Source organism: Porites lutea, chromosome 1 (assembly GCF_958299795.1).
Source record: "Porites lutea chromosome 1, jaPorLute2.1, whole genome shotgun sequence".
Taxonomy (NCBI): domain Eukaryota; kingdom Metazoa; phylum Cnidaria; class Anthozoa; order Scleractinia; family Poritidae; genus Porites; species Porites lutea.
In genome coordinates this window covers 3,457,986-3,477,815 of record NC_133201.1, presented here as the reverse complement: position 1 = coordinate 3,477,815, position 19,830 = coordinate 3,457,986, and the positions used below count along the sequence as shown (strand labels likewise).

The window sequence follows — 19,830 nt, the reverse complement described above, 5'->3', positions numbered from 1 at the left end:
GGCTCCTGATCTCTCGCACATTTTACTGCCGGTTAGAAAGACTGGTCCCTGTAGTTTGAGCATATTTTTAAAAATAAAAGGCAAAAGAAAACATCAAAAGTGAAGAGCTTCAGACGGCCATCGATCACGCACAAGCGTGGCTGGCGCGAGCGGTGACTCGCACTTGGCCTGTCATCACCAGACGATGGTCATGATGGACACTGCTAATAATTATAACACTCCGTTCTTACAACAGCATCAATGTGGGTTTTGTTTTCAGTCAATTAAGAATACGCATGCGCATTAGGGTTTAAATAGTAAACCAGCGCTTTAACGTGGGCAAAGTAAAGGGCAGTTTACAAGGGCGGAACTGGCGATTTTGTTGATGCCGCAGAATAGTGCGTGTCATGTATGTCGCAATTTCAGCCCGATTTTACATCAGATAGAAGGGCTGACCTTGCTTCTGCCGGCTCGATTTTAAGTACTTCGCAGCCGCTCACGGAAAATTCGATGACGATCGAAATTTAGTTTTCCTGGGCCTTGCGTAATAAAACACTTGTCATTAAGATAAAGAAAGCTTGCCCTAAAATCGCCGCCATAAACCCCAATAAACTGCCCCTAGTCATGTGACCAACCGCGCGACAAAATCACCACAAGGGAGTTATTCCCGCAATTTTACACCCCCGCTCCACTGACTGCCGTCCGCCGATTGAAGAGGCTTGCTTAGTTTCTCTCTTTTCTTACTGCAAAAAAAACCCTCCAACTACAGATATAAACTAGCAAAAAGATCTATTTCCACTTCGTATAATTGCACTATCGACAAAATATCGGCTGTCTAGAGTCGTTGGTGTTCGTTACAAGCTGCGTTTGTCTTCTATAACTTTGAAGTTTGCGACCCGTGGGCGGGGTTACTCAAACAGTTTCATACGGAGAGGCTGATAGAAAAGGTATAGACTGTTCACAGTCCCCTATTTTTCCGTAAGATCATCGAGATCGAGCGCTTTGCGTTACGAGCTGCCGTCTTAGATGAGTGTCAAAACTACTTAGGGGGCGGGGGCGGTTTGGGAGGAAGCGAGAAAAATATTTTTTCGCCCCCCCCCACCCCCCCTCCCCCTCCCACCAGAGCTATAATCCCCGACGCCCGCCCCCTCGGTACATTTGAAAATCAAGATGTAGCCGTGACGGTAAGACTCGGTATATCTAAACGATCTCACGAAAAAATAGGGGACTGTGAACAGTCTAGAAAAGGTACCCCTTTCATTTTTCTTATATTTTGACAAATGGTACTCCTTAATTCATAGTACCTAGTTTAGAACTTTAAAATATCAAAAAATCACAAACTAAAACGATATCTAGGCTTTTTCTTGCCATGAACTGCATCTACTTGCACTTTTAGGCCTTTTTGCAAACCGAAATGTCAGATTTCCCTACAATTTCATATACTTGAACTAGTGATATCCTTAGGGACGGACCATTAGAAAATTTATGGGGGGGGGGGGGGGGTGCGGGCGAAGTACAAAAAAGGTACAAGAACGAGAAGTCCGAAGACTACAGTAAAAAAAGTACTCGCGCAAGCGAAAATTAAATGAAAAAAATTCATGCACGCCAACAATGGGCTCCTGAAAAAACAGGAGCCCATCACCTGACGCCAATTAATCCTAAAAAATATTCATGCTATGGCCCAAAAAAAATTCATACAAGGAATCTGATAGCGAAAAATAATTCCTGCGGCTCGAAAATTCCCCTCCCCTCCCCATAACTTTTCTAATGGTCCGTCCGTTAGCCTTGCCTGTCGGACGGAGCCTCCCCGTATAGCCATCAAAGGGTATCCCCGGGGGGTCTGCTAGACGATTTATCGGTAAATCAAGCACTCAGACATGAAGAATTAAGTAATAACTGATAATTTATTTCCCAGCCGCTGGACAGATACAAAATTTTAAAACGCTAACTTATAACGGATTTTCTATCATTTCATATCACCAGAAACTCTAAAGGGGTTTGCTAAACTGCTTTCTTGCTTCTATCGCTTGTTTGTCGCTACAGCTGAAAATCTTTTGATATATATTTTTTAAGTTATATCCTGTGCCTGATAGTTTTTAAATAATTAATAACAAATTCAATATAATGTACTGATACTTTCAAAAGAGCAAATTGGTTTACTCGGCACAAATTGAAATGTATTGCCCTAGTTCCGATCGAAGTAGTGACCTGAAGACTTTTAATATTCTGTGACGTACATATAAAATATGAAAAGTTAAAAATGAAACAGGAAATGAAAAAGTGACTGTCAAGACATTTTAACTATTTCGGCCATGGGGCTATGACTGGTCTGATTGATGCTTCCAATAGTCTGTTAGGCAGGTCTTTCACTCAGCGGCTTTTTCGGCCGAGGTTACTCGTTCAAGAAAGCCCTCAGTTAAAAAAAAGGAAAAATATTTTTAATCAGAAAGAAGAATGAACGCGTCGATCATCGAGAATCACTGAGCTCCGTTCTAGGAAAGTTTTTTGAGCTACGTGTCAGTATGAGACTAATCAAAAAAAAAATCTACCATGACTGGTATTACTTACAAAAATAAACATTTTCACTTAACGTGATTACTTAAGTTTTTTCCTCATAGAGGATTAAAAGTTTTAAGAATTTAATCTCTTCGCACACTTCGAATGGTAAGCATTTGCTTATAGCTGCCTTTCTTCTAGGAACTTTTCGAGGATTTGCATTGAAGTCCACGAATTAATTTTTTTTTCCACTTTGTCGGAAACAAAATAACTGTATGCGCTAACTATGTAATGTCAGTCTAGTTTATACTAAAACAATAGCCTTAGAATTCTTCTTCGCCGGTGGCCTGCGAGCAAGCTCTCCATTTAGGGCATATCGTGGAAGTAACGCGCGAAAGGCACTCGAAAAGAGCCAGAGCGAGAGCGCGTTCTCGCGCAGCTCGCTTCGCCCTTCAAAAGGCCTTCGTAATGGAGAGCTTACTCATATAATCGCGCAGGCTACTTAATTCCCGTTTGATACCAATTGAGTTATATAAGATCAAGAAATCATCACGGATTTTACACTTTCACTCCTAAACGTACCCAAAGGAAAAATAAAAACAAAAAAGCTAATCTAAAATTCAGAGACTGGATCATAACAGTACCGAAGCTAAATTTCTGCAGCCTTAAGTTTCATTTGAATGGTAACACCACACGATTTCATCTGCAGATTGAGAACTAAGGAGTGACAAAATATCTCGTCTTTCATAACGAAAAATTTAGGAGTGAAACAGTTAATTACAGTTATCTCACAGGGTCAATAAAAAGATAAAGTATATCGTCCTGGCATGAGTGAAACTTTAAAAGTAAAGGTCTATCTATTATATTATAGATAAGAGTACCCCATTTTAGATATACGGCTTGTATCTCTGAACACGGACTAATATGATGAATTCGATATATTATACAGCTGCTCAAGAGTGATTGGTATGATACGCGATGAATTATGTATATCAAAATAATGTTTTTTAAGTCTAATGAGAGATTTTTTAAAGATGTTCTTCTTATCATTTCAGTTTTTTACAATCTCTCTGTGATGCACACTTCATGGTGTCCGGGCATTAAAACTACGCCCACCTCGCCACTTAAATCTGGAAGTGGTTTTCCTATTGGAACTTCAACTTTAAACTGGTGCAAAAGCCTTGCAGCGATCAAAAAGACCTCAGTTTTGGCGAGGGATTCGCCCAAGCAGCCACGCCGACCAGCGCTGAATGGCAAGTAACTGCGAACTCCAGCTGCTGAGAATTTTCCCTGTGAGTCCAGAAAGCGTTCAGGGTTAAATACGTCCGGCTTTTCCCATTCGTCTGTGTCGTGGTGGATCGCCCAGATGTTAGTAATCAACATTGTCTCTTTCGGTACGTCGTAATCTCCCAGAGTGGTATCACATGTGGACTTGTGTGGGAGGGATAGTGGCACGATTGCTCTGATGCGGAGCACTTCCGCTATTGTGGATTCCAAATATGGCAAGTTCCCGCGATCACTCAAGCAAGGCATACGCCCACTGCCGACGACGTCATCCAACTCTGCATGGACGCGCGCTTGAACCTCTGGGTAGGTTGCCATGTAGGCCATGAGCCAACGGAGGGTGGTTGATGAAGTTTCCAAGCCTGCGTTGAAAACGTCGTTCATTGTCATGACAATGTGGTCTTCCGATAACAATTGTGTCACTTTGCTGTCTTCCTGTTCTGCCTCGTAATAAGCTTTCAGCAGGGCATCAGTCAAGTCCTGAACCTCAAAGTTATTGTTAGCATTGTCTTCTTCGAACCTCACTTTGTGTTCGCGGTATTTGGTGTCCAAGATGTCGTCTCTGATGGCTCTCGACTCGCGCAGTGTCTTCACGTCTTCCAGGGGTAAAAAGCGCAGCAGAGGGATCAGGTCCAATATGTTGTAACTTCCAAACAGTCTGATGAAGTCATCATTATACTTGACGATTCTCAGAAATTCATCATCGCCAATGTCATAGCTCTCACCGTAAACAATAGCACAGATCACATTCAATACTGCCAGCTGGATGTCCTCTTTAGGGTTGAAAGGTCTTCCCTGGTAGGAAGAGATTCTTTTCGCGAGAAGTTCCATTTCACTGCATATCAGCCCCTCCAGGCGCTTCATGCCACTTCCGTACATGCGCAGAGCAGAGTGCGCTATCTTGCGTTGGTAAATCATGGCTTGCGTGAAGTCCGCGCAGATGATATCCTTGAAACCACGTGACAAGTAACCGGAAATGTAACTTGCGGGCCTCCCCGAGAAGTCATCCTTCTTGGTAAGCAGGGCTTCTCTAGCAAGGTCAATAGAATTGACCACCACGCAACGTTGACCTCCAGGTAGGTACATAGTGTAGATCTTTCCATACTCTTTTGCCATCTCAGTCATGGCCACGTGACCAGGCTTTCCCGCCAATTGAGGTAGGTTGCCAATCAGCGGGTAGTGACGTGGGCCGGGTGGTAGGTTTAGTTTTGCCCGTCTTGGGATGACAGCGAGTAGAATGGCACCAACCACGGCGCATACAATGGCAATTTCCAGAAACATTCTTAATAAACCTGTTAAAAAAAGGATAAAAATGATCATTCATTAACTCTACACTAGCTCAAGTTAGCCTTCGAGTACAGTAAATCAGCAACTCTGCTATGGTGAGTATTGCTTAACGGAATGTGTGTGTTGATTGTCAGAGATAAAGTTTAAACCCTGCGTTTGCCGACACGTACAATAGACCTTTTGGTGATAAAGGGTATATGTTTGGGGTGGGAATAGTTAGCCTGCATGCAAGCAGACGTAGGACTACTGGCTAAGGATTAGTATTTCATCTAGAATTTGCTTCAGGACAGTTTTGGCCTGTTGCATGTAGAACCGCCACTCATCGCTCCCATCGCTGGGGACGTTTCGGCGAAGTTGTGCAAAAGTGCAAAGTTATTTTAGAGCTTGCAAATGTCAGGTCCCCCGATTAAGAATAACTTTGTTATCTTTTGTTTGGTTATCATACAAACCGGAAGTTTTAGCACCGGAAAAACTAAAAATTTCTGAAGAGCGATTTAAGTGATTTCATGTTATATTTAGGGGCAGCGGCTAAATCAAAAGTAACCTCGGTCAGAGAGTTCACCTCTTCCTTCTGAATTCAGGGACTCTCAATATTTTTATGAACGAATCTCTCCTATAAGGCACGGTATTCAGATTCAATCCGTGATTTTCTTCAGTCAAAATGATAAAGTTGTTACATGACAAAAATTCCAGCTGCACTTTGTGGCACGCGCCAATGTTTTGCAACTGAAATGATAAGTAATTGTATTTCGAAAAGATACTTGAGATAAATGAGATGGTTTCCTTAAATTCTACCCCGTTGTTGCTCTCTTCATTCGTTCCTGTTTTAGTCAAAATTTCAGTTCATGTAGCGTAGATCGAACCACACTTCTACTAGCTTGACCATGTGATAGTTAAGATACAGATCATAATTAGGGTGGGTCAAAGCGTGACACGCGTCAAGCAAAGAGAACCTTTGTACAACTCTCCAGATCGGCTTCGGCTCGTTGCCTAAGAGAACCCTGGGAATGAGGTTGTCTGACGGTTGCGTTATTCTTTTATTACTTTACTCATTTTTAATTTCACTGCCTCAAATAGCAATTCGTGCCAATTTGCAGGGCAAACGTTTTAAGCTTTAAATGAATGTTTGTTTTTTGTTTGTTTAATTTTACGTTAGAACGCGGCGGTCTTAGACCATTCTGATGCTTTATCTTGATTCAGTTGTTATGTAAGTTGCGTTCGTTATTGATAAATGGATTAGTAAAATAAAAATAAACGCCTGCAACATGTGAAATCGAGCTTTTTGAAAAAGTAAATTTAATGCCAGATAAAGAAGAAGTTAAGTGATTCTTTCGAGAGCTCAGACGTGTGAGTATTTGTAGATAATCCTGCCAGGAGACATGAGTAATCTCGTCTGTACGCTAAACCCCTCTCCAAAAATGGCCAAAAAAAAAAAGGAACGAAACCTCCAAATTTTATTTTGGAAAATATTGAAAACCACGAGAACCACGCAGAAACACTGCTGAAGAGGTTTCATTTGAATGGTAACAAAGGGCGCCGGTTTTATCAAAAGACTCCAAAGTTTCGCACGTTCCTTTGCCTACTGCTAAGCGGGCGTAGCCTGCTCCGGCGTTCAGAAAGTGGAGTAAGGCGCAAAGACTCGCATCTCGTTGCGTCGAACGCCTAGCTGAGAGCAATCTTACTTATAACAACAGAAAAACGTCTCTTATTTTTGTTTGCATGTCGGGCAAAAAAGTCGGTTAAACCAACATATAAACTGAGCTAACATAAACAATTCTTTTGTTTCTAAGCTTAATCCAGACGAAAACGGTGACAGTCATGTTGAATAGATTTTCAAGCGTCTCTAGGTAAGTATTTTCATAAAGACTAAACACCCATATCGCTTGCTTATTTTCATCAGAGTACAAAAAGTCCTCGTGTAGATCACATGCAAATCCTTTCTTAGTCTGCTGCGCTCAACATGCGCATTCTCCTAACTGCTCAGCATACAATCTCTTTGGTACTGATGAGGAGAAAACGTTTCTCGATCAAGATGTTTGTGTCTTGGCGATCATCTCTTGATTCTTATAACCTTTGTTACCGTTCATAGGGGTTAAAGGGCTTAGATATATTGACTGTCTTCGTGATAAGAGGAGCGAGCTGTGCAATCTTTTTCGGACCACGGTGTTTGCCTCTCTGGCTACCCAAAAACAATATCTGTTGAGAATTGTCAGGAATAAAACGACTTGTTCCCATCTATTGACCTCTAAAGCTGTGTCAGCCTTGTTTAGTTTTAAAGCCAAACTAGACATGTTTGGAGATAGAACGCTTTTGGTTGTGTGAGCATTATTGATAAAATTAGTCTTACGCGCAAAGACCCAGTACTGGCTCTTAGACGCAAAAACGTTAAGTCTCCGGAAATTCGACGAGACACTTGGTACTGTATGCTGTATTTAACTTAAATTTATCAATAGCATGCTTTAATGTTAATACACCCTGCAATTTATTTTTGCTGATCCCACGCAATTTAACATTCGATAGTTTATTCGCTGGGTTTTGTAAGAGCGACACATCCAAGCGACCGCAGAATAAAATTGAAAACTCATCACTCCAAGCACTTCCTATATCTTTGGTAGATCGAAAGTACTTTAAAATTCGAGGGATATGTAATGCTCGCCCTCTTCCCACGAACAAAAAGAAGGGATGTCATGCGATTTAGCTTAGCCCAGTATGAGAGCACATGAAGTTTGTAAAAAAAAACAAACAATGATTAGAAAAGGAAGTCAAACAGAGAGAAAAAGGAAATAATACTTGAAACAGAGGAAATCATGAAAACTTTATGTGTACTTCTTTAAGGTGCTCACTGCTAGTTGAGAGTTTAATGAGATATTGATAACCAAAAGAAAATGATAATGGCAGCCTTAGATAATTGACAAATTATACTTCGTACCAAATTAAGCTTCATACCACGCTAATTTTGTCTATTCTAAAATAGCCCAGGGTCTTTATTGAATTTATAACTGATAATCTGGTTGCTCCGCCCAAGAGCGGCACGATTAGCTATTTGCACCATGGTCAGCAGCAGACAAAATTTGCAGATATGGCTGAAAAATTAACCTAAATTAAAATGCGGTCAAATACTTTGAATAGCTTTTGATTTAGAATGATAACAAGTCTCGCTAGCTCAAAACTGAATTACTAAATGCAACCATGTATCTGGGCAAACATTTCAAAGTTAGAACGAAAAACGGGACAGCGGAAATACATGTGCGATCTGAAATTTATATGCAATTTTAAATGGATGTTGCCGGCGGTCTTAAGTTCCGCAATTACTCTAAGTTTGTTTCGCTCAATGTTCTGTCATCTGAACAAACTGAAAGGATTTTGATATGAATTAAAGATCAGTTGCCGTTTTCATTCCATTGTGTCGTAAAGAGGGGAAACTTGTTTAAAAATGTTGTTTTTTTAAGCAAGAAATAAAGATGTCTAAAATTTTCCTCTGAAGAGGGCCGGGACGCATTTGTGTTACTAAGAAATATGTTATTGATGTAAACAGTGATTCAATAGCCTCGTTGCGCGTAGTTGATAAATTTTGAGAGCTAGTGAGAATATCTAAACTTGAGCATACATAAATCAATATAGAAAGAGCCATCGACAGGTTTTCAAGACCTCACGAAATTTCTGTAGGATTAGATAACTCATTTTCACAGTTTTTAACGAAAGTAAATAAACAGATTCTAGTGAATCAATAAGGGCGCTTTCCACAGCTCAGAAATTTATGTGCAGCAACTTTTGCAAGAATTGAAAGTAAGATAACTTTTCAGGAGTTAAATATTTCTTAATTTTAAGCTTGAATGTGCCAAAACGGAAACAATTATAATTGCCGGCTTATTGCTAAAGATAAGGTCGGTATGGTGAAGTCTTTTGAATGCTACACAAAGAGTACAAAGTACAACTGTACAACCGCGGAAGGCGGGAGCCAAGGACAGAATAACCTGGAATGGGTAACTTAGTAAATTATAAAGGGTGAGAAAAAGAAAATGTTTAAATGTTACATAGAAGCCTTGCAGAAATTTTCCAACTTGTAGTGAATGTTATCGTACCTGAGTGCAGTGAAACTTAATGTTTCGTCTTTTCCAACCTTGGTGCTGAAGGGCTTGATGGACCGTCTGCTCTACAAAGCTAGAGGCTACTTACAAACAAGAACGTTTCAGGGGTACCCTTTTATACCTGATTTGCTACGTGACAGCTATCAACGTACTTTGCGTGTTTACGCGTATCGCACTTGCCATTCGCGGATAAAATTAGACATGCAACGCAGCGTGAAATTGCAAGCTGGCTGCTAGCTTCACCGCGCGCTATTGTAATCGGTCACCCTTCGACTCACCGTCTCGCCCACGTATAAACTGCGCACAGTGCAGCAGTAAAGACCTCAAAAACGGGATCTTAAAAATCGAAATCGGCCTGGCCATAGTATATACGTATTCTATGCTTGCAACTTCATGCTTACATTTTGCAAAATCACTGTGGCTATCACTCGACTTATCCACCGTGCGGTGTATAAATAGTTTTGTTTAGTGCAGCGCAATTAGTCACGTTTTTTGACTTGATATACACGCCATGATTCAAGGTCAAACAAAGCTTGTTTTATTTAGTCTGTGTTTATCCAGCGCCATGGAAATACAACTTTATTTCACTGAGCTAATATTTGTTCGCCTCCCTCGTATTACGTCTGCGAGACCGTCCCGCAAAACGTCACGAAAAAAATCGTCATCACGCATCGTCTTCGGTTATTTTTAGCCAGCTGACGAGTTTCAATGCAGATTCAATTAAGTCCAGATATAGATGAAATCAACGGCAAACTCAAATATGATTCCTCGCGGCAGAGTTCGTTCCGACGAAAAAATGAATCGCGCATTCGTAGAGCGCGAACGAACAAGTCTTCGTGATCGCATTAAAAATAGCAAAGTCACGGAGGTTTTGGTCACGTTATGTTGTATTGATAATGCATTGCTTGGGGTCAAACATAATGAACATTATCCCATAATCATTGGCCGTAAACTTGTAATCGCCCAGTAGACGGGAAAATCATAAAGTACGTCTAAAAATTATGCCATGGTATCACGTAGACGGCGAGCAGTAAGTCGTGTTCCTGAAAACAGAAAATTCGGGATTAAGGGAAACAAACTCCATGCTCCATGGGGTAAACGCGGTATAACCCATGTTACATGCTGCGGATTGATGTTTGCCTAGTTTTCGTTATCTGTTGTCAATCTCCTTATTATGTCTGCGTACAATATTATGATAGAATGCCTTTAAATATTCTTAAGGTTAAGAAAACCTGGCAAAAGAATCAAAATAACTATACGTGAGTTAAATTTCCTTCGCTGAGACTGGATTTAGTCTTAGTTTAAGAGAATATCATTAACAAATCAATTATTGCAGCTTGCGTAATATTTCAGATACTAGGGGTACCGGCTACATACCGCAAAACCATACCCTTGACTATTTAAACTTGGGATGTTTTGAATAAAAGGACCCACTGCAAAAATATGAAGACGACACACTTAAGGTAACAGACACAGCAATCTAGTCACGCTAAAACACGTGCCTGCCCTTTGGCAGGGCACCGATGTGAAAGTGCTCTAGAGGACCGGTCTTTAAGATTAACATAAGCAATAGACAGTTGAAGGTAAGCAGACAAGAAAAACCTCAGAACGGCGGTAGAGCCGGAGAGCAGCCTGCTCTCTTCAAAACACGAAAAAATGCGATTTTTTTTCAAATATTGACTCTTTGAACAAGAAGCTAAAGAGTGATGTGCTTGAATTTGGGACATAATTGGCCGGCTGTCTATCTTTGATTAATCTCATTAGTTTTGTTATGTCATTAACGGCATGTTAAATGGTTTATTTGTTTATCCATAAGAATTTAAGTTATTTCATGAAGTGATGGAATGGAAGTTTCATACGTGTCTGTGATAAAACATTCTTTTATTGCCAATAAAAACGACGTTTGTTCCAGAACCAACATACTTAACACTTCATGTTCGTCTTCTTGTGTAATATCCTTTCTCATATTTTTAGATGCAAATATAACGTCATGACCTGTGTTCAGTTGATGTTAAAAAAAATTAAACGATTCATGATCTACTCTTGAGTTAATAACCAACCTTTGTGGCACTAAAAAAAACTGAGACGGAATATTTTCTTTTAACACGTACGTGTAACAGTTACGACATATTTAGATGACTATGTCTCGAACTTAACACGTACAAGGTTGAATTTAATCTTCCCGTCTGCGTGCAATTAATTGTAGTGATCTTCAAGTGCCAGGGCCAAGATCGAAAATACCTATGACAGGGGTTATTCAGTTGCTCAGAGGAGAGCGCTCTCGTTTACACTAGCTTGATAAGAACGGACAAAGCGATGTATCTTAGTGCGTAACTAACTCTATAATTAAAACTACTAGGGATTATTGGTTAGTATAGTGTGAAAAAAATATTATCATAATAGTTTATTTTGCTGAGTATAATTACTGGATTAACGCATAGTCTCTAAAACAATAAAAAACACAACTTGTGTGGCCTTTGATCACGATTTGAGCAACTTGACTCAGCAACAAGTTATTGACACATTGAGACAGAGTTTTATTGACACAAAACGTTTTTTGTACGTGCAACCAGTAGTCGCATTTGCAGTAAGATAATTCCTTAGTCATCAGTGCTTATAATGGTTGCAGATGACAAACTGTTTAAACGTTTTTTTTACTCTGATTAGTTTGTAGAAGTTCGGGTTATGATTGCCCAGTGTAGTTAACAGGTCTTAAAAGTACCTTGGAGCTATGCCTACATCAATTGTTTACTCAAAGTATTGGCTAAAGGCAAAGGTCGAAGAAAAATTCAAATTTCATCTTGCAAAGTCGTGAAATCCAAATCAAGCGCAACGCAAAATCCTTTAAAAGGGGCTTAAATTGAAAGGATTTGGCCCACGGACAAAAAAGTTCGGGTAGAACAATGGACAAACCTAACAGAGCCACGTGAAAGTATAGTTGAAGAGGGCTGTGACACCATTTTCGAACACTTCGACCACGTGCTCAAGCTAATTGTGTTGGCTTGACCCAATTACGCTTAAACAATTAATGTCATGTGTTTTTGACAGCGAATGGCCCATGTATAGAATCAAAAGGGTTGCAGCTTAGACTTCATCAGGCCTAGTTCACAAGTTTTTTAAGTTTTTGATTGTTTGGAGAAATTGTGGGTGAATAGACCTTGTCGCAGTTTTCGACGCCATCTTGACGAGTAGACAAACGCGTGAGAAATTTCCGTAGAACGGCTGTTCTGAAAAAAATATGATTTGTAAACTAAAGCTTCATTCCTAAGTTTTCTACTGAAAACATTTGAGGGCTTTACATGCGCTAGAAGACATAGAACCACTTTTTAAATTTCCTATACATTTGTCTGTAAGAAAGTCCCGGGAAAAATTACAGACAAATATATGGAAACTCTAAAGCAAGCCTCTGGAGAAATTTAAGCACAGGTACGCCTCCAAAATTTTTTAGGACAATCCTTTGCTTTGTAGCTTTAGTTTACAATTGATATTTTTTTCAGAGCAGCTGTCTTACGGAAATTATTCCACATTAGATTTTCATACAAACACTGTAATTTCTCACACCTTTGCCTACTCGTCAAGATGGCGTCGAAAGCTTGACAAGGTCTATTAAAAGGTACTTAAGGTATTTTTAGCAACGATTAAAAGCTATTCCCTGGAACATAGTAGGTAGATATATATTGCTCACAACTTTTTACTCCTCATGATAAAAACAACGGGAAAAGCCTCCAAAGACGGACAGACTGTGAAGAGAAAGTCTGTAAAAAGACAAGTTTGCAGGCAATGTCGTTACGTAATCCAATACGACGTTTAAAGGACTCGGCTTATGGTCGTTTTGCATTTAGCATCATCCAAAAGGCACTAACGCTGTGAAAAACGTGACTCGACAAAAAGGAATTCTTGCTAATTAAGGAATTTATTTAAAAAATGCTCTTATTGACAGTTTTAAATCTAAGAATACTGCTTCGAATTTGGAAAAAATCCCAGGCACTTTGTCAACCAGCTTCCAAGTTCAAAAGAGCGACGTAATTCAACGGAAACGTTGCCCGTTCAGTGCGCACTTAAGGCATGACTAATAACCTAATTTAATTATGCATATTTTATAAAATGCTATTCAAAAACAATTTGCTTCGATCTATGAAATTAAAACTAAAAAATGAACTACAGAAGCTCGATAGTGTTAGGTAACATTTTGATGGCCATACTTAATCTTATGCTCAACCCTTTCCCCCATAAAAAAAACACGCATTTTTCGAAGTCATCGACGAAAAAATGTCAAGAGTCATTTATAATCATGTTTTATAATTATGTTATTTCGTGAGTTCATTTTTTATGATAACAATTCAAGTGGAAGCAAACAGTTTTAAATGGCACTTGTATTTAACAAAATATGCATGTTTAATGAGGCAATCATGACTAATTCTTTTTTATTTTTCTTCTCAGAAGTTACGCTCTTCAAATTAATACTACATCTTTCAAAGATTTTTGCAACAATTGAAGCACTCCGAAGCGGCTTTTATGATACAAACTAAAACTCTCCCGTGATTACTAGCCGAGTGTTTTACATACTTATACGATCCACTCTTGATCTATTGTAGTTAGTTAATGTCAGAATTGGGTCAAATTTCTAGGTTATTTTGGAACAATAGAAAATATGTGACATTCTTAGACCGCGCTACTTGTAACTAACTGATTCATCGTGACGAGGTCACGACTCAGCCCGATTAGCGATGAACGGTCGGTGTCTGTCCAGATAAGCCAGGTTAAGTAAATAAACCCTTGTGTTTTCTCCATAAGCAGTTGTCTTGTCTGACAAATTTAGACGTTTTTTACAGCTTCCCTTGGGTATACGTGTTTCACTGTTTTGAAGAGGTTGCCAAAAAGGAAGTGAAATAGCGAAGCTGAAGAAAAATTGCCACAAATAGGCGAATACTTGTTTGACAAAGTATTTATTGCACTCAGGGTGCTTTTTTAACCACTTGAGAAGAACTCGTGAACTTGTTCTAAGAGAGGGGCGCCACTTTTGTCTCCCTTTCTCTAAAAGAGTCAGATACCGTGAGTCTACTCGGGAGACATGCCAGAATGTAAAGAATGCAGCAGTTATAACTTTTCATGACCATTTCAATGAGTCTTTAGTGTGATTGTTCAAATGAAACCCCTCACACACGGTACTAGCCTGTTCCAGGGGACAACGCAAAGAGGCGTGAGCAGAAAAAAAACAACGAGGGGTGGGGTAGGGGTTAGGGCGAGTCCTCTCTCTCCCCAGTCTCCCACTATTTTCCTCCTTATTTTTTTTCTCGCTCTCTCCCGTTCGCGCTGCACTCCACTATCCAAACACCTAGAACAGGCTAACACGGTACCATTTTTTTGCACTTTTCTAAAAAGAGGATACAAGAATTGTTTGAAACTTTATGGAGTTTTGATTAACCCTGATCTGAGATACATGTATAGTTAATATAAGAACTTCTTCTAAGAAGTATTGTTGAGTCAGTAAGTGGCTTCGATGTAAGAGCAATTTGTTTGTATCTCTTTAAACAGAAATAGGCCTATAAGAAATACTGAAATTGTTTTTTTCGCGAACAGTACATCACTTTAGATTAAATACTTCCAGCCCTAAATCATATGAAACGTTTGAGTCGGGATTGCCGAAACATGGTCCAATATTTCTCGATGTTTTCCAAAGATAACAAGTCTCCCGAAACGTGCCTCCCTCCGGGCTAAAACTCATAGTAAATAAACATTGTAAGGCTGAAAGTAGGTCACTTTTAAATTGGAACCTAAAACAACCGTTATCTTATTACTGCGACTGAAACTAACATCTACACAAGCGAAATGTTTCAAATGCAATCTGCTGAGGCTCTGCAGTCCAACGCATCGACATACAACTCCAATTATTTAACGCAGGAGTAATTGTGATGCCTGATGTCACGTTTAATTAAATGAATAAAAAGTTAATTAATGTACAGAAATGCTGCAGAGGTCTAAGTGATACAGAAGCGATATGTTTTAGGATCGGCTGGGTTATACGAGAAAGGCCGACATGCAAGCTTTCTGGCCGGTGTACAGAAGAAGCCTTGTACCTTACAGCAGACTGTTAATTCAGCCTTAAAGTGCATGCCAAAACTTCAGCCCTGCAGGTCAAAGTCTGATACAACCTCTCCTGGAGTCATTTGAGCACAATTTAAGCTAAAATAGCCCCATCAATAGCCTATTCCAGCCCCCACAGGGACTCCTTTCAGCCCGTGGGTGTAAAGTAATTGGACTGCCGATTGTTGTTGGCCCTGATCGAGGGAGCCAAATTAGACCCGCCAAAAATAGGACTGAGAGACATATCGCATCTTTAAGAGCTCTACATGAGGCATAATCCCTCTTTCTCATGGATGAGAAAGACACTATTTTAGATGAAAATATAGTTTTAACACTTCGCTTTTATGATTATTCTTTTACTAGTAATTTTATTGGTCTGAACATCCGTTATTAAAAGTAATATCATTATGCTCAGGAAAACGTGAGATCACTCACATATTATACGTTGAATTTATTTGCGACACGCTGAACGATCCGTGGAAAGTATAAATTTAGTTGAATGCGCATGCAAAATCCTAAAACGTAAACATTATATTAAGTAATACTTTCCGTAGTGGTCTTGACTGTGGTGCTTTTGTAATTTACTCTCGGGACCTGAAATCTTGAATCTTTACAACTTAAACCCTAAAAGGCAAGGGGAAAACATTTTCTTGCAGAATTCAGCAAATCGGGTTTGGCCAAATGCCTCACTGGACAACAGGAAGTTCTAGCTCATGAGTGTGCAACTTGTTATGCCCGCTGATTAAAAATACAAACTACAAAGCTGTCTTGGCCTGCAACACTTTTCGTAGTGTTATACGTGGTGGTTCAATCCTTTGTGAAAACTTTGAACGAACCGTATTTCTTATAAGCGTGAATATTCAAATGAAAACCAATGACTCGGCACAGATTTTCCCTCTAGTATACATTCATTGTTGTCGCTGTACAAAATGGACTTTCTAACTTAATGTTGATTTTCTGGATCAAATCTTGTGGTATGCCCAACCAAATGAAACTTCTACGTTTTCTTTAAGTAGTACTGTACATTATTATGCCTCGGTATACAAGATGGTTTTAACTTTTTGAAGTCTGTTGTGGATGCTGTGAACTGAATCCTTTTGGTGTGAATATGTAGCTACTGAGCAATACTTTCCTTTGACCGGCGCTGTTTTTTACGTTTTTGTATCTTGACCGGAAGGCATAATCTTGGAATATAAGTATCTGTAGTTGTTACAATTTGGATTCAGTTCTACTCAGAGTGTATTTTGCATAGTATGAACTTACTCTTTCCTGAGTTTACCAAGCTATACTTTTAGGCACGTAATGGGTGCAAGATTCAAGAGACTATTTTGTTGGTTTGTTGAAATATTTCATTGAAATTACCATCGAAGGCCTTATATCTCGATACACAGAAAACAAAAGTTCTCATAACCATTTTTCTATATTCAAGATCATGAGAAGGACATAAAAATGGTTCCAAAAGCCGATATATTCGTCTCTGTTTAAGAACTGCTTCAATCCCATGCTTGAATAACTAGCGAAATAACATCTACACATATTGAGCTCCACAGCTAAAATATCCTGAACATTAAATGCAGATAAAATGATTTAACTTGGTTTTTCAAGCCCTTGTGGGCTACGTATAACTTAGAAACCTGACTATATTACACTCGAACGAAGGTTGAATGCAAAGAGATTCTCAAAGGATCTCAAAGAGCTACGCAAATCAGTGGATCAGTATGAATTGCGATGTTGAGACTCATTCTGTTGATTGGACGTGGTATTTTCTTACTAGGGTATTGATATTCGTGGATCAAAAGTACTAAATCAGGCATTCTGTAAGAGCACGTATGAACTCTTAGTACCTTTATTTATGGTACTGTGCTCTTAATAAGTGCTGTTTCGATACTGCTTAGTGACGTTCGAATATCGATATTGTTACTTGTTTGTCTCAAGTATTTCTTGGGTACGTGGCACTCAAGGTTTGTGTCTGTGGTGCTAAAATGTTTATAATCGTCCTTAACTTAACTATCTCTCAAAGTTATAAAATTATCAACTTCCGTTGTTGTTACTACTCACGAAATCGTGAGCACTTTACAGTTAGTTTATATTGCCTGTCCCACTGTGTTGCCATTTTCTGCGTTTCTTGGCCTAGGAGCACGTGCATGTTCTCGACACATTCTTCGGCACCTCAATATTAAACAAAAGTTAATAAGTGGCTGACGACTTTTGAGATGAAACGGCAGACTTCTTTATGAAACGAGAAAAAGGAAGTACTGCTAGTAACCATTTGCGTCAACATATAAATAACTATACTTTTCAACATCCAGTCGTTCTTTTCCATAGGAAGTTTAAAACAAGACCATCGTCATTGTATACTGGACTACTGCGAACGTGCTTATCGGAGAAAAGTTTCTATTATTTTACGATTTGCTCCAGTAGTGATTAATTGCATACACTAGGTAGTTTTTTCCTTGTAAACAAAACGATAAAAATAAAAATATTTTGTTTATTGATAAAGATATTCTAGTTACCACTTTCAGTTCTGACGGCTCTGATGTGTATTATCCTGTACGTCGCTCAGAGATCAGACTTATCGCTCCTCTGTCATAAATAGGCATTTATTCTTCATCTATTTTAAATAGATAATGTCGATCGATCAGTATGATAGTAAAACAAGATAAATTTATTTTTGTCTCTTATGTTTAAAGTTATCGGTTTTTATTCTTTTTCTGGCCATTTAATCGTTGTAGGCAATCTCCGCGTTGCATTTTCTCACGACTAACAACAACGCCATAGGGCAAATCGTGCTAAAATTTGTTTTACTGAAAAACAAAATTCTTAACATTCAGAAGATACCTTTGTTTGTTTAACAATCAAGCGCTGAAAATTTGTCCGTATGTCTTCGATTCCGGCTTTGATTTAAGGTCACTATTAAAAGCAAATGCATAGCCATCCGGTTTTTAAGCCTTCCAGTTACATACTACTATTGGAAGAAAACATTACGTTTAAGTGTATCCTCAACTGGAATCATTACACTTTGCTGGCAGGCTGAAGTCACGATATATCCAAACCTTTTGTTTTAAAATTAAATTTTATGGTCATGTTAATATGTTTGTTTGATTACTGTTATTAGAGGTCACTCATCCTTGTAACCCCTAAATCTAAATTAGTTGTTTTTTGTAGCTATGCATAACTTGTGAGAATTTAGCGTTTAATCAATGCTTTAGTTTCTGTCCTCTATGCACCCATAAGAACGCGGATTTGCATAATCAACAATTATTTTTCGGTTAATGAGGTATGTGTATAGGAAAAAATAAACTACTTTATAATCTAGCTAATCCACGATGGGGGTAATAGTATAGACCTGAATCAGTAAAGTAAATTAAGGTCTGTACGCAGAGCTGGGATCCTGTAGCCTTTCACGATCGATTTGTGCTATTCTGCTTGATTCTGGTTAGACCGAAATAATCTTCTTGCAGAGAATGAGAGTCTGAGTATTGAGAGTCGGAAGGTTGACACAGATTAGCCAAAAATTTCCATAAAAAATACCAGTACTATTTAAGTGTACATATAAAAATAACCCATGACCATCGCTGTAAAAACAACAACAATAACAACAACAACTGACTTAGTGTTCAAAAGATTTTACTAATAAGGGTTAATCCGTAAAAAGCCAGGCCCTTGGTGAGCAGTTACAAGTTGCGCTCACAGAGGGCAATAATTTCAGTATTCGATCGAAGGAAATTTTTTTTATACAACAAATTAAAAAGTGAATAGCATGAAATGATTCAAACGTAGCCACATCGGATGATGTTGTAAATGACTGAGAACTCCGTTCACAAATAAACTAAATAAACAAACAAACGTACCACCCCAAAAGAATACAAAACAAACAGAGAAGGAAAAAAGTCGCTTCGTATACATACCCTCGCTGGCAGTCAGCTGTGTAAGATTTCTTTAAAACAAGTTCAGTTTGAGTTTGACTTGCCAGCTTCTTTGAAACGTACACTGAATGAAAATGAATAGAATCTGGAAATTTGCCCCTTTTTATTCTGTTATTTGCGACACTTCCAAAACATACCGCACTCAAGGCTGAGGTCAACCCCTCCTTGTGCACGCGGTTCCCGTTTACGTCTGTAAGTTTTTGAGAAAAACACTCACTAAAACGTTAGGGAAACTTGTATTTGAGTCCGTAAGATTCTGAATCATCGTCAAGAGAGAAATTCCTCTAATTGTGTAGAATCTATTGCCAATTGTCGTCCTTTGAATACAATTTTAATGCCAGAAATTGCCACCCAGATGAATGGCGAGGATTTGTCTTGCTTCCGGGTTCACATTGAAATTTATCTTTTAAGACTTCAAGTTCCAAAAGGAAGTTTGCGTGTTCCAAATGCTCTTAACGAACGGACGCTATTTCGTGCTATACGTGTTCTGCGGGTACATGTAATGAGTGGAAACGGCGACTAATTCTTTATTTATCAAACTCTCTATAAAATCCAGCTTTTTTTAGATCTGGTTGGGCACGATTTTGACACACGTGCCGTGTCACGCATCAATTCCTCCATTTGTCACCAAACTGACTTTTAATCACCTATTAAATAAACGTAACTACTGTCGGGAAAACCGCATG

At 39.0% G+C, this 19,830-nt stretch overlaps 1 protein-coding gene across 2 annotated transcripts; it reads right to left on the bottom strand.

Annotated features, from left to right (window-relative positions):
• Nucleotides 1-1,859: 1,859 nt before the first annotated feature.
• LOC140942685 (steroid 17-alpha-hydroxylase/17,20 lyase-like) lies at nucleotides 1,860-19,247 on the bottom strand. 2 transcript variants are annotated; one of them, XM_073391655.1, is made up of 2 exons: nucleotides 19,127-19,247; nucleotides 1,860-5,051 (listed from the first exon to the last, which is right to left on the bottom strand). In XM_073391655.1, the coding sequence occupies exon 2, from the start codon at nucleotides 5,038-5,040 to the stop codon at nucleotides 3,535-3,537; it is 1,506 nt and encodes a 501-aa protein (XP_073247756.1). In that variant the 5' UTR covers nucleotides 5,041-5,051; nucleotides 19,127-19,247; the 3' UTR covers nucleotides 1,860-3,534. The 2 variants fall into 2 exon arrangements, with proteins under 2 accessions (XP_073247756.1, XP_073247748.1); XM_073391647.1 differs by lacking the exon at nucleotides 19,127-19,247 and adding an exon at nucleotides 9,129-9,270.
• Between the last annotated feature and the right edge of the window lie 583 nt (nucleotides 19,248-19,830).

Excerpts from the sequence above, each read along its gene's own strand:
- LOC140942685 (XM_073391655.1), bottom strand. The coding sequence starts at position 5,040 with ATGTTTCTGGAAATTGCCATTGTATGCGCCGTGGTTGGTGCCATTCTA.